Consider the following 14378-nt stretch of genomic DNA (forward strand, 5'->3'; position numbering starts at 1 on the left):
GTTACAATAGCTGACTACAGCACTGAGCTGCTTGCTTGAAGACCACAGTGTATTGTTTCATTGAAAAATATACCCCTTGTTTATTACCCATACTAACCTATTCAATCCATTGAGAGGACTTGAGATGATGACCACCGTTTGAATTTGAATATGATTTTAAATGCAACTTGAAATGGAATTTAATAATTTGCGAAACAAATCTTTAAAGGGCTTCTCAGAAGCTTCTAATCTTTGTGAAAGAGTACATTTAAATTCTGTGCAGTACTGTTTCTACACCTAATTAGCTGATTGCTGCAAGATTTCTTGTGAACTTGAGATCATAGTAGCTATATGAATGGTCACATTACATCCAGAAGGAGTAGGTGAGATTTCTCTAATCCCGCGGTCCTTGGCCAAACTACTAAGTGGAGCATGTGACACTAGATTTTGCCCGATCAGCAACATGGCTCCTATTGGTTAATCTTGGAGCAACCTGGATAGTGAGAAGCCAGGTAATTGGACAGTGACAAGCCGGGGAATTGGACTGTGCTGCCTTCTCCACTAAATGAGGCTGCATGGAGATGGATACCTGTGTGTGGAAGAGAGGGAATTTGCAAACTTTAAAAACTCACTAGGTTTTGTGGTAGAAATAATGGTGAGGCTAACGGGCGCTCACTGTTATTTACATGGAGATCAGACAGCAACTTCCGACGTCCGCACATGCGTAGTTAAATGCGGAAACCAGGAAGTTGCTGTCCGAAATTGGCCTTTATTGCAAAGGGGATGGAGTATAAAAGCAGGGAAGTTTTGCTACAGTTATACAGGATATTGGTGAGGCCACACCTGGAATACTGCATACAGTTTTGGTTTCCATATTTAAGAAAATATATATTTGCTTTGAAGGCAGTTCAGAGAAGGTTCACTAGGTTGATTCCGGAGATGAGGGGGTTGACTTATGAGGAAAGGTTGAGTAGGTTGGGCCTCTACTCATTGGAATTTAGAGAATGAGAGGTGATCTTATCGAAATGTATAAGATTATGAGGGGGTTTGACAAGGTGGATGCAGAGAGGATGTTTCCACTGATAGAGGAGACTAGAACTAGAGGGCATAATCTTAGAATAAGGGGCCGCCCATTTAAAACTGAGATGAGGAGGAATTTCTTCTCTGAGGGTTGTAAATCTATGAAATTCGCTGCCTCAGAGAGCTGTGGAAGCTGGGTCATTGAATAAATTTAAGACAGAGATGGACAGTTTCTTAACCGATAAGGGGTTATGGGGAACAGGCAGGGAAGTGGACCTGAGTCCATGATCGGATTAACCATCATCATATTGAATGGCGGCGCAGGCTCGAGGGGCCGTATGGCCCACTCCTGCTGCTATTTCTTATGTTCTTAAGAAACGTCCTGTTCCTCCAAAAGCTGCGCGATAATGGTATAGTGCTGAGAGACTCACCACACCTGATAATTACAAACTAAACGCGCCAGAAAAAGTTAGGGCTTGTCCATTCCAGTCTAAGTACCCTTTTAACAGTGTGTTAATTAATTACTGCCAAACAACTCCTCAGGCACTGAAAATTAACTTTTACAAGTGTGGTGTCTCATTCCTTCAGATTTTAATTATTGTTGGAGATTTAAAAATATATATTTTTTACTTTTTCTTTGTGTCGCTTTCTCTCTATCCAGTCTTTCTTTCCCTCTCTTTATTTCTCTTTCTGGACCTATTGGGGGATGGGGAGGGGAGTCCATAGCGCAGCCTGTGTCAGAGCAGTGAATGACTTCAGGAGTTCCACGTTTAGCCACACATGCACTAAATCTTGAAGTTGCGGTCAGTTTCAGAGAGGTAAGGACGGTGATCGTTGTCATTACCCACTGCAAAATCCAGGCCATTATTCTAACTGACACTTCCTGGTTCAGACTCTGCACTGCTCATTAACGATTCTTCAATCTGATTAGTTAAGGAGATACATAGTTGCTTGCGCTATTCACACAGGTTCCAGATGCTCTGTAGAGAGCGCCACACTTTTTGGGTAGTTGGCTGACAGCAACTTCCAGTGCAAAACCCCATAGAAAGCCTATGGGCAAATGCATGTGCCGTTCATTTGCCGCTGACCGCAAAATCTGGCATAGTGGGTTTTACAATATTTTGTTAATCCCCTGTTAATATGTAGTTTATATTTAACAATGTTTAATCTATTGTTTAAAAAAATGTTATGTACTGTGAACAATATTCAATTATACAACCATAATGTTAAAATTATACTGTTACTCTGTGCTGTATCTATTTGTGCAGTGTCTATTTCTCTGTCTATTAGTTGCCCTTGGGCAACACTGCAAACTCATTTTACAGCTTTCTAGGTTATCATGTGTGTATACATGTAGAAGTCTTACGTTTGGCACTTCTGCCATACTTCAAACAAATGACAACGGTACCATTTATTTTATAAAGTATTTGAGAGAAAGAAAGCCCATAATTTCCTACACTTTTTCTGACTTTGACACAATACTGAGCTGGAGTATTGTGTACAATTCTGGGTGTCACCCTTAGGAAGGATTTCAAGACTTTGGAGAGGGTGCAGAGGAGATTTACTGGAATAATATCAGGGATGAGGAACTTCAGTTATGTGGAGAGACTAGAGATGTGGGATTGTTCTCCTTTAGAGCAGAAAAGTTAAGAGATTTAATAATGGTATTCAAAATTATATGGGGTTTTTGATAGAGCAGATGGGTAGAAACTGTTTCCATTGGCAGGAGGGTCGATAACCAGAGAACACAGATTTAAGATAATTGGCAAAAGAACCAGGGAGAGATGAGGAAAACAATTTTTTCGTAGCGAGTTGTTATAATCTGGAAAGCACTGCCTGAGAGGGTGGTGGAATCAAATTTAAAGGAAAAATTTGCAGGGCTATCAGGGAAGAGCAGGGAAGTGGAACTAATTGGATAGCTTTTCAAAGAGCCAGCACAGGCACGATGGGCCAAATGGTCTCCTTCTGTGTCATATAATTCTAACCTGGCATTTCTGCAAGGAGAGGAACTAAACTGCTATCAGTCGAGAGAAACTTGGGAATCTAAGGATGTATAGGACTGAAAAAGACTAGTGTTTCCATCTGACTGGTCCAACAGCAACAACTATCTGATCTCATGATGTACCTATGTAGGACTATCTGAACAGTCACTTTAAAAGGACAGGCAAACTTAAAACATCGCTCCGCCTTAGTAGTTAAACAGCTGTGCTCTGTACTCCAGATTACCCCAAGCACCACAATGGGAAATCAGCTGGTCTTTAATTATATTTGTCAGAAATGTGTTAATGCCACTGTACAGTATTACAATCACAGGCACGAAGCAAGCCCATGGTGGCTTGATGAATAAATTCACCGCGTGGTGTGTGTAACGGTGATATAGAACAGGGAGGTGCCAGACTTGTGTACCCCAGGCAATGCAGCCAAGAAATTGAGCAATATCTGGAACACCGTTCTTGAAATGTACAGAACCAGCTATTCTGATTTGCCATTTCTGATACTTTATATGTAGGTTAGGAACATTATTGTTAGATGACAAGCATTTGAAACACAGGACTCAATCTTCCCCAAAGCTTTCTTTTGGCATACTTGAAGAGTTACGCCCGTTCTTTTTGGGCCCAAGTATGCCAAAAAAAAATGTTCTAAGTTTCCCCGTTTGATTTCTTCATTTTGGCGCAGCAACCTATTATTTAGTTTTGGGGGTGGAGCCTAGATCTATGCCAAAAAGATCGGGTTCCCACAGTAACCAGGGACACAATGCAGCCCGAGGCTACAAAGTGAAACATACAGCCAGCTCGTAACACATTAAAACACATTGCAGCAACTTACCTCCAATTATTAAAGTGCTTCCCCTCCCATTCCCGATGCCGGTGGCGATCCCCACCCCTATCCCAGGCCGAAGAGTCTCCCGGTCCGCTCCCCCGCCCCTAACCCAGGTCGAGTGACCTCCCTAGTCCACTCCCCCACCCACCCCTAGCCCCGAGTGCCTTGCTGGTCTGCTTCCCACCCCCCTAACCCTGGCTGAGTGGCTTGTCGGTCTGCTCACCCGCCCGCCCCCAGCCCTGAGTGCCTTGCTGGTCCCCCTCTCCCACCCCTAGCCCCAAGTGGCTTGCCACTCCCGCTCCCGAGCCCTGAATGAATGGCCTCCCGGTCCGCTCCCCCACCCTTATCCCAGGCTGAGTGGCCTCCTCCCTCCTGGTCCCTGTACCTAACTATAACCGAAAGGCTTCCCCCCGCCCCCCCACTCACCTTCTCTCCCCCTCTCTCTTACCTCTCCTGCTGCTGTCTGGGCATCTGCTGTACTTACCTGCACCGATTTTCTTAACTCTCAAGAAGGTTTTTCTGCAAGAGGCCACATACGCCGGCCGAAGAAGAACTGGAATAACTGTCAGCTGGCCAAACTTTCCTAAATGGCCAGAATTGGCGTGGGTGGCTGGTTACACCCGCTTTGGCTGAAAAAATAACTTAACTAAAAAAATTGTAACTAACTTACGCAGATGCAAATTGATCGGGGAAGCGTTTTTTTTTAACTTAAGCCAAAAAAAGCGGCCTGCTCAAAAAAAATGGTGCCAATCACTGGGGAAAATTGAGCCCATTGTCCTGACTAGACATCAGAAATCTATTGTACCTATGTGTTTTACTCCACTGGAAACCTATACAGTTCACACTTTTTTTTGTCCCTAGGATTTGAAGGGCTTCTTCTGTGATTCAACTTCATTTAACATTGTGATGGATATGCTGTTTATGAAGGGAAGCTACGAGCGTAAGTGAGTTTTGAAACACCAGAGTGCTTTACGATGTAACTGAATGCAGATAATTATTTCTTCATTGGGCTTCCGATTGCAAAAAATCTACAAATTTACCTGGTGGTCCGGGGGGTTCATAGATTCGCGCTCCTGGGCCTCTCCCGTTACCCGTGCGGGTAGAGGCCCACATATCGCAGGGGCACATGCGGTTCGCAAGCACCCCTGGAATCACGTGGGCTTGACCAACCAATCAAAAGGGAAACCCCATTCATACATTTGGGGATTCCGTTTGTGCGGAACTCCCATAAAGTATGAATGAGAATCACTTAAAACATTTGCAAACACATGAAATAAATTTTTTAAAACATTACATATTTAAAATGAATTAAAATTCCATTTAATTCAATATTTTAAAGAAATTTTATTTTTATATTTTAATAGGGCTAAAAATAAACTTACCTTATTGGACAGGGTTTTTAATGTATATATTAAAATGTGATAAAATTTTATTTTTCTATAATTTAAAACTCTTACGCTGGTAAAAGCAGGCCTTACGCCTGCTTTTACCAGGGGTTAAAAATTTCAAGGGCATTCGCTGCACAGAAGTTGGCCAAGTAACCCAACCTCAGAAGTCTACAACATTATAACAGCAACTACACTTCAAACGCAAGAGAGTTCTTGACAGATCGAAAGTTCTGAGTTTCAGAGCATGCCTAAACCCGGAACTTACAGGACCATACGGGCACATGCGCACCTCGTATGCACCATAGGGGCCTCAATTTCAGCTCCATTATTTGTTTGAGAAAAAATGGTAAACCCGATAGTTGTTACAAATTAAGTGGAAAATGAGAAATAACTTGCACTTGTAAGGTTTCTTATCATGTCCTCAGGATATCCCTAAGTACTTCACAGCCAATTAATGTTTTTTGACGTGTAGTCACTGTTATGTAGGTAAACGTAGCAGTTAATTTGCACACACTAACAGTAAATGTGTTCAATGACCAATTAACTTAATTGGCGATGTTTGTTGAGGCAAGAATGCTGGCGAACGCTCTACATTTCCTCAATGAGTCTTGGAATCTTTAACATCTACCGGAACCAAAAAAAAGGTAGATGGGACTTTGGTTTAGTGCTTCTCTGAAAGGTATTAATACAACACTCCAACATTGCAGTACTCATTCAATACTATACTGAAATGTCCGCCTAGATTACATCATGTCATCTGGAAAATGAGTAGATTGCACACAACCACACATAACCAGACATGGGGCCCAAATTTGGCCCACCTGTTTTGTCGGCGCACTCACGTGAGATGCGCCAACTTCCTAGGATAAAAACGGTGGCAAAAAGTTATCCCAGCATTCTGGCCGCTCTGTGGCCTCTCCCATGGCTTGACGTGGCGTGGCAATTCAATTAGGGGGCGGAGCTAGGGCCCTGCGCTCAGAGTGCCGGCAGCTCAACGCATGCGCACTGGAGGTTTCGCGCATGTGCAGTAGCAACTCTGCAGCATGGGACTCGATGTCCCGCCCCTATCCCAGGCCAAGTGGCGTCACGAGAGAAGGCCAGCAATCCCTCGGAGAGAGAAGGCCAGCAGCCCCGCGGAGGGAGCAGGCCAGCAGCCCCGCGGAGAGAGCAGGCCAGCAGCCCCTCGGAGTGACTCTTGCAGCCTCCATGTTCTGCGAGCCCGGCCTGCTGTGTGTTGTGAGTGGCCAGTTAGCTGCGCTCTCTCTCCTGCCTGGGCATCCCACCCACCCGCACCTATCCTTGGCCGAGTGGCCTCTCGCACCGGCTGGATATCAGAGCAACTCAGTTGTAAGTGTGACGTACTTTGCAAATGCTAGATGCAAGACATTACATCTATAAAAGATGGCTTTTATTTTAACTCATTCTCAGCTAGGTCTTTAGATAGAGCGTTATAGTGATGTGTATCTTTTCATCTTGGATAAGAGAAAGAGGCATATCATGATCTGCCCTAATTTGAAACTATTAGTGTATGTGTATATAAGACTTTTCTTTCTACTCTGTCCTCTCTTAAATCTTGTACACCACATATCATTCCAAACCAACAGGAGGCCTGGTTGGATTGGAAGACGGCACAAAAGCCTCCAGAAAGGTTGCTTTATTGGCTGTTAGAACATGGATAAGCGCAGTATAGGGTGGTGTGCTGGTTTTTTTTTTAACTGGCTCCTGCAGCCTCCGTGTTCTGCGAACCCAGCCTGCTGTGTGTTGTGTGTGGCCAGTTCCCTGCGCTCTCTCTCCCGCCCGGGCATCCCACCCATCCGCACTTATCCCTGGCCGTGTGGCCTCTCGCACCGGCAGGCCCGCTGACTTCCCGGGCCGAATTATGAAGGTAGGACTTAAATTTTATTTTTTATTTAATATTGATAGTTTTTTATGCTTCTTGAATATTGTTGTGAAGGTGTTTAGTACTTTGCAAGGTCCTCTCCGCTACCCCCCCCCCCCCCCCCCCCCACATATCTCTGGCTACCTGCGCTGATTTCTTAACTCTCCGCAAGGATTTTCTGTGCGGCCACATACGCTGGCCTGTTAGTTTGGAGCAACTATTAGCTGTCCAAAGTGGCTTAAATTGTCAAAACTGGCATAGGTGGTTGGTAACGCCCCCTTTTGGGAAAAAAAATCCTAACTAACTCACTTACACTGGCACAAATTAAATGTGCAGAATGGGGATTTTTAAGATATTCCAGAAAAATCAAGTTGCTCCAAAAAAAATGGAGCAACTCCTGGGCAAATTTGGGCCCATAGAGAGTAACAAGAATATTGTAGGTAATATCAGAGAATGAGACATATTTAATGCTGCAGGGTAACTACTATTTGTATAATGTCATTTGACAATCTGATGAGTTCAAACTCGGAGCTCATTTTTATGTCGTGCCAATGTTAATTCAATTGTTTCTGTCATTGAATTTCTATATGGTACTGTAATTATTTAATGTTAATTTAATAATGTTATTTGATTAGGTGCTTTGGGAGTCCTGCTGGAAATGAAAAATCAAGGAATAAAATTTAGTAAAGACACTTATACGCTAACATTTGCTGTCTGTTACAAATTGGTAAGTAATTCTTAAACATGTCAAGCACTTCTAGCTTTAAATCTGTTTGTTGGCATAAGTGAAGAACTGTCCATCAGATTCATGCCGGGGTCTTTGCCAACTGGAGCTACAGATAGGGGCACTATTAGGAAACCCTTATTCCTAAAGAATCTGAATACAGAGAGCTTGGGTAATAAGCAGAAGGCATTTTCATGCAGAGCTTTTGTAAAAGCAAATTCAGAAACAACCAAAGCCTGTTGGATATCCTGGCTGTGTGGGAACGTTGCCATAAAACAATGCATAGAATCATAGAAATTTACAGCACAGAAGGAGGCCACTCGGCCCATCATGTCTGTGCCTGCCAACAAAGACCTATCAAGCCTTCTCATTCGTTGCACTTTGGCTTCCTCTAAGCAGCCTGCGAATAGTGGAGGTCCACATGGCAACTGTGGATTTGTACCCTAATAATAGACACTGTCTTGCAGGAGTATGAGGAAGAAAGTTGGGGAGGGGAGAAAAATTAGGAAAAAAAACACCTGATGAGCACTTCATACAAAGAGTCTTGAACACTTATATATAGAAACAAATATTTAGCTATTGCTTCTGTTTGAAACATTTAGATCTGTTATGAAGAATCTAATCTGAAAATCTATAATCCCAATCTTAACTTTTCCTTTAATCCATTCTCCGCTTGGAACATATAAAGAGAATGAATCTGTATCTGAGCAAATATGAATTTTTAAATGAACATTTTATTAAAAGGTATATGCCGTGTTAATTGGTAAAAGAGATCAAAACCAATAGTATGCATTTTGATAGGCTGGAATGTACCAAACTTGACATCATCTAACAAATTTATAATTTGTTGCCATGAGATTTAATCTAGTGCATTAATCAAAGGAGTGATTTCATAGAATTATAGAATGTTAAGAGCACAAAAAACAGGCCATTCGGCCCGCTAAGGCTGTGCCACCTAGTCTAATTCTACTCTTCTGCTAGCTTTCCATACCCTTTAACAGTCCTCTTTTATGCAGCTGTCTAATTCCCTTTTAAAAGAATTTACAGATGATATTTCAGCAACAGTTTGTGACAGCTAATTCCACATTCTAACCACCTTCTGTGTATACAATTGTTTTCTTTTAATTCTTTTTGGGCTCATTTTAAATTTCTGCCTCTTCATTACTGCCTCACTGACCAGTGGAAATGATTTATCACTTAAGCCTATTTTGGACACCGTAGAGTTCAAATCCATACAGACCAGTGGACTTGATCAGATGGCCGCCTTGTGCTGGAAACCAGCTTCTTAGAAATTGAGGAGCTAAGACATGTTGTTAGTCATCCACGAAATTGTGGCTCAAATACCATCACTAGAGCTATTGATGTTTATATCTGGATGCAGCTACATTCAATTATATATATATATTTTTTTTAATTCACAGTAAATGCCATCATTTGCCACTTCTTGCAGTGCAGTCACATGAACTGTTGTCTCTTATACATATTATTTTGAACATAGGATTAATCTATAACCTACAAATATATAGTAGTCTGAGCTGACTTGCCCTGTTGTGCTAGTTAAGGGAAGAGGGTATGTGGCTTTATCACCGGAGTAGGTCTCCATTCTCCAAGCTCCACGTTTGTTTCCTGGTAAAACATCTGAATGATCTTCACACAGAATACCGCTGAGTCATACAGGATCTGCATCGTGCTGTTGGAAGAATCATTGACAAGAGGAGATTTCATTCCCCGGCATGCATTCTTCTTTGCAGTAGCACTTGCAATCAAGCAGGTATGTTTTTCTACCCAGTCTAGTAGTACTGAATATGTAAGTTACTGCTTACCCTAATAATATAAGAAGTAGGCACACAGTTTTTCTTTCTTTGATGCGATTTTGTTTTCCACAGACTTATCTGCAGAATACCAATAATTTATAGTTCATTTATTTTCAAGATTTAAAAACTTAGCTTGAGTTCATTGTGATTTAATATTTTTTTCTTATTTAAAAAAAGAAAGACTTGGATTTATATAGTGCTTTTTGCGACCTCAGGACGTCCCAAAGCGTTTTACAGCCAATGAAATAATTTAGAAGTGTAATCACTGTTGTAGAGTAGTCCAGCAGTTTTTTCAGTGGAATTCTGTTTATTTTGTAGTGCTGCTAAATAAACCTCAACACCATGTTGTGTAATCCTAAATACTTGTAGCAATGCAGCTCCAACAAGTGAGAGTCTAACTACCTTCGATTGACATTCAGTGGCATTACCATCATCTATTCCTCCACCATCAACATCCTGGGGGTCAACCATTTGACCAGAAACTTAACTGGACCAGCCACATAAACACTTGCTACAAGAGCTGGTGAAAGGCTGGGTATTCTGCGGCAAGTGTCTCACCTCCTGATTCCCCAAATCCGTTCCACCACCTATAGGGCACAAGTCAGGAGTGTAATGTAATACTCTCCACTTGCCTGGATGAGTGCAGCTCAAGAAGCTCGACACCATTCAGTTCAAAGCAGCCCGCTTGATTGGCATCCCATCCACCACCTTAAACATTTACTCCCTCCACCATCAGTACACCATGGCTGCAGTGTGTACCATCAACAATGTGCACCGCAACAATTTGCAGAAGCTTCTTCAACAGTACCTCCCAAACCCGCGACCTATACCACCTAGAAGGACAAGGACAGCAGGTGCATGGGAACATTACCACCTCCAACTTCCCCTCCCAAGTTGCACACCATCCTGACTTGGAAATATATCGCCGTTCCTTTATCGTTGGTGGGATAAAATCCTGGAACTCTCTCCCTAACAGCCCTGTGGGAGTACCTTCACCACAAGGACTACAGCGTTTCAAGAAGGCGGCTCACCACCACCTTGTCAAGGGCAATTAGGGATGGGCAATAAATGCTGGCCTTGCCAGCGACACCCACATCCCTTGAATTAATACTTTTTTTTTAACGAATTAAAATAAATCTCCTCTCCTTGTTCCCACCCCTCAATAGCAGTGTTTTAGAATTCCACCAGTGGGGAGAGATGAAAAAAATATTTTTTAGTACAGCAAGTCTAATGCTGGGGGTTGAGGTGTGGGCATTCAAGTTAATTTTCTGTGGCACATGGTCTTTAGTCCTACAACTCTGAAGGCCACTTGCACAATTTTCAATATTGTAAATTGTATAATATTTAACGAAGTAATCACATTTATCCTGTTTTGCTGAGTTCAATATATAATATTCCAATTGGAAATAGCCTCCTTAGTCTCACGGTACTTAAGTAGTGCAAGACCGTGCTAGAGATATATTTAAATATTCACCCATTCGTACAGCTGATGGATCAAGTACTGCAACTTGCTGTGTTTTGAGTAATTTTATTTTGTTTTGCTATGGTATGATGTCTTTTTAATTTTAAAAGGTCTGTTCAATGCAGCTTCCTTTCTTTTGGGGAAAAAGCAAATACAGAATCTTTAATGTTCCTCAGTAACTGGATGAATTTGAAGCAACCCAGTATATGTTATTCCATCACTGGAAACTTGACATGATGCCACTGCTTAATTCTTTGTTTCTATGGAAAACAAATGTGTTTTTCAATCTCTCATATTTCAGAACGATGTTGAAAATGCTCGGTCAATTTATTCACGCATTATGCACACAGACAGCAAAATTTGTCTTAATCTTCATGTAAGTATCTCTATTACTATTTAAAAAAAGAATTTGGGTTCATCTAGCACCTTTCACAATCCAACCTATGTAATGCTATATGGTCATATTGGAAAAACTAAAAGCGAGTCATTTTGTGGAACTAACCAGAAAAGTAGACCCAGTGCCTGCTACTGCTGACCTCACCTGTGACGCATTATCTGTATTTTCATGGTAGAACTCAGCAGCAGGGGTATATTTACAAACCACCAAAAATGTGTCAATGTTTTTTAACATATTTTACGTATGGAACAAAAAGGAGTACAGACAAACTGAAAAGGCGCCTGTCTCCAATTACTTTAGTCTCATGGTGCCATCAAAGAGCTGGTGTTTCATCTCCCCCCCGGCCCCCCCAGTGTGAGTTAAGTTCAAACCCAGGTCACAGAAATGAGAGGACAGTGTGCACTGCTCACTTACTATGCCATCCAATTTTCCTTTTTTTGCATAACATAAAATAGTCAAGGAAACTGTTATATTGATGGTTTAAATGTCTAGTTTGTGAATTTATTCAGGGTGTAGCTGGGCTGTACCGACTACAAAGGTTCCAGGCTCAAGCCCTGGTGTTGTTGTGTTCGCTGAGCCCGGCCTGTGGTCGGGATGGTCTCAATGCACACTAAGTAAAAAGCAAACTGGGGGTAAAAAAGACTAGCAGGACATAAGGCTGGCAGGGATGACTGCGGAATGGACCAGGGTGTTGCGGAGGGAGCGGTCCCTTCGGAATGCTGAGAGGGAAGGTGGCAGGAATGGCGGAGAATGATCCGTTGAACGTGGAGGCTGGTGGGGTGAAAGGTGAGGACAAGGGGCACCCTGTCATGGTTCTGAGAAGGAGGGGAAGGGGTGAGAGCAGAGGTGCGGGAAATAGAATGGTCGCTTGTCACTTTAATTCTCCACTCCATTCCCACTTTTCTTCGGTCTCCTCCACTGTTTCAACGAAGCTCAATGCAAGCTCGAGGAACAGCACCTCATCTTTCGTTTAGGCACTTTACAGCCTTCTGGACTCAACATCGAGTTCAACAATTTCAGAGCATAGCCGCTGCCAATCTTTGGCTCCCTTTCCACCCCCCCAGGGCCTGTTTGTTTCTTTTTTTCCTACTTGTCTCTAATGGCAGCTGGTCATTATTCCGCCATTCACACCCTATCTTGACCAATGTTTTTCTATTACCATTTGAATTTGGGCCATCATCCCTTTTGTCTCACTAATCTCTCCTGTCTTCCACCCTCTCACATACCTTCCCTTTTTTTGTTCTTTCTTCCCCTCCCCCTTTCAGTGCTTGTTAAGAATCTGTTCTTTCCGAACATTCTCCAGTTCTGATGAAGGGTCATCGACCCGGAACATTAACTCTGCTTTCTCGCCACAGATGCTGCATGACCCACTGAGATTTCCAGCATTTTCTGATTCTACATCTTGATCTTCTGAGCCATTTCTCACTTCTGCACTGATCTCATCCTTTATTAACAGAGCTACCCCACCTCCTTTTCCTTTCTGCCTATCCTTCCAAAATGGCAAATACCCCCTGAATATTCAGTTCCCAGCCTTGGTCACCTTGCAACCACGGTTCTGAAATGGCTATCAGATCATACCCATTTATTTCTATTTGTGCCGTCAATTCATCTATCTTGTTACGAATGCTGCGTGCATTTAGAGAAAGAGCTTTTAATTTTGTCTTTTTATAATTTTTCTCTACTCAGACCCCAATTTCTGATGCACTCTTACATGTATACGCTCTGTCCCTTCCTATCATTCTCTGGTTATCATTACCTCTATCGTTGCCCTGCAATTTTGCCTTCTGCTTTCTCTTTGACTTTTCTAATTTCCACTCACCGGATCCCTCCCCCCTACTATGTTGGCCTTGAAAAAAGTATAGTGCAGATTCACCAGAATGATACCGGGGCTGAAAGGGTTAAATTAAATGGCCATGTTGCATAAAGTTGTTTTTTATTCCCATTAATTCAGAAAGTTGATTGCTGATCTAATCGAGGTCTATTAAATGATAAATATTTATAGACTATACTTTCACCAACAACTGAGAATGTATTTAGTTTTTAAGGGCTATATCAAAAGTAACTGTGCAATATTTGCTCAGGTCTTTGTACTGGCTCTGTCAGGAGAACAGCAGAATCTACTCTCCGTGTTGGAAACAGCAGTTGTAAACAATGTCCCAAAATTTGTGAAGAAGGTGGATTTTTCCCAAGAAGTAGTAAGTATGCAAATAGACAAACCTAATGTCTTGACTGACTGAACTCTCGAGTTCTTGGCCCGTTTCTTCATTGTCGCTGGGTCCAAATCCTGGAACACTCTACCCAACAGGATTGGGGGGATACCTTCATATTGACTGCAGCAGTTCAAGAAGGAGGCCCACCACCACCTTCTCAATGAGAACTAGGAATGGGCAGTAAATGCTGACCTTGCCAGCAGTGCCCATGTCCCAAAGAATTGTTTTTTTCTTTAAAAAAGGCCAATCTTGTGCACGCTTCAGTGGTGAGCATAGCTAACAGTTGAGCCAAATTCTGTCCTCACCTGATAGCCACTTGCATGAATTTCAGCTGTAGTCCTGGGAATGGCAGTCATGAGCGGCACTAAATCTTAGCTCATTTTATTTTTCTCAAATCCTGCCCCGAAGCACTGAAGCCAACTGTAGTACTGCACTGCTACCCAGGCTTCGATCATATATTGCTACAGAGTGGGGTCAAATCTGGGCTCTTCCTGCTCTGTTTGGTCCAGTACAGCCCTTGACAGTTACTTTACCAACTGACCCATCAGTTGAGCTGTTCCCTTGCATCTGAGGAGAGGATGCACCATTTGCTGTAACTGTTCATATATTTTGGTCTATTTATTATGCACCCCCTGTGATGCAAGGCTTGGGAGAGCGTGGAGAACTCTGCAGGATGGATGATGTG

The 14378-nt window shown here is 42.5% G+C and overlaps 1 protein-coding gene across 5 annotated transcripts in view; it reads left to right on the forward strand.

Moving 5' to 3' along the window:
- ptcd2 (pentatricopeptide repeat domain 2) overlaps window positions 1-14378 on the forward strand; it is a 47153-nt gene that overhangs the window by 30745 nt on the left and 2030 nt on the right. For 4 of the 5 annotated variants that reach the window (XM_070885923.1, XM_070885927.1, XM_070885925.1 and 1 more), the window contains 5 exons: window positions 4681-4759; window positions 7722-7813; window positions 9468-9581; window positions 11388-11462; window positions 13565-13678. In XM_070885923.1, the coding sequence (XP_070742024.1) occupies window positions 4681-4759; window positions 7722-7813; window positions 9468-9581; window positions 11388-11462; window positions 13565-13678 (474 nt within the window). Of the gene's footprint in view, window positions 1-4680; window positions 4764-7721; window positions 7814-9467; window positions 9582-11387; window positions 11463-13564; window positions 13679-14378 lie in introns of those variants that run through there. The other variant, XM_070885928.1, reaches the window with a different exon arrangement.

This window comes from Pristiophorus japonicus, chromosome 1, assembly GCF_044704955.1.
Source record: "Pristiophorus japonicus isolate sPriJap1 chromosome 1, sPriJap1.hap1, whole genome shotgun sequence".
NCBI classification, from domain to species: domain Eukaryota; kingdom Metazoa; phylum Chordata; class Chondrichthyes; family Pristiophoridae; genus Pristiophorus; species Pristiophorus japonicus.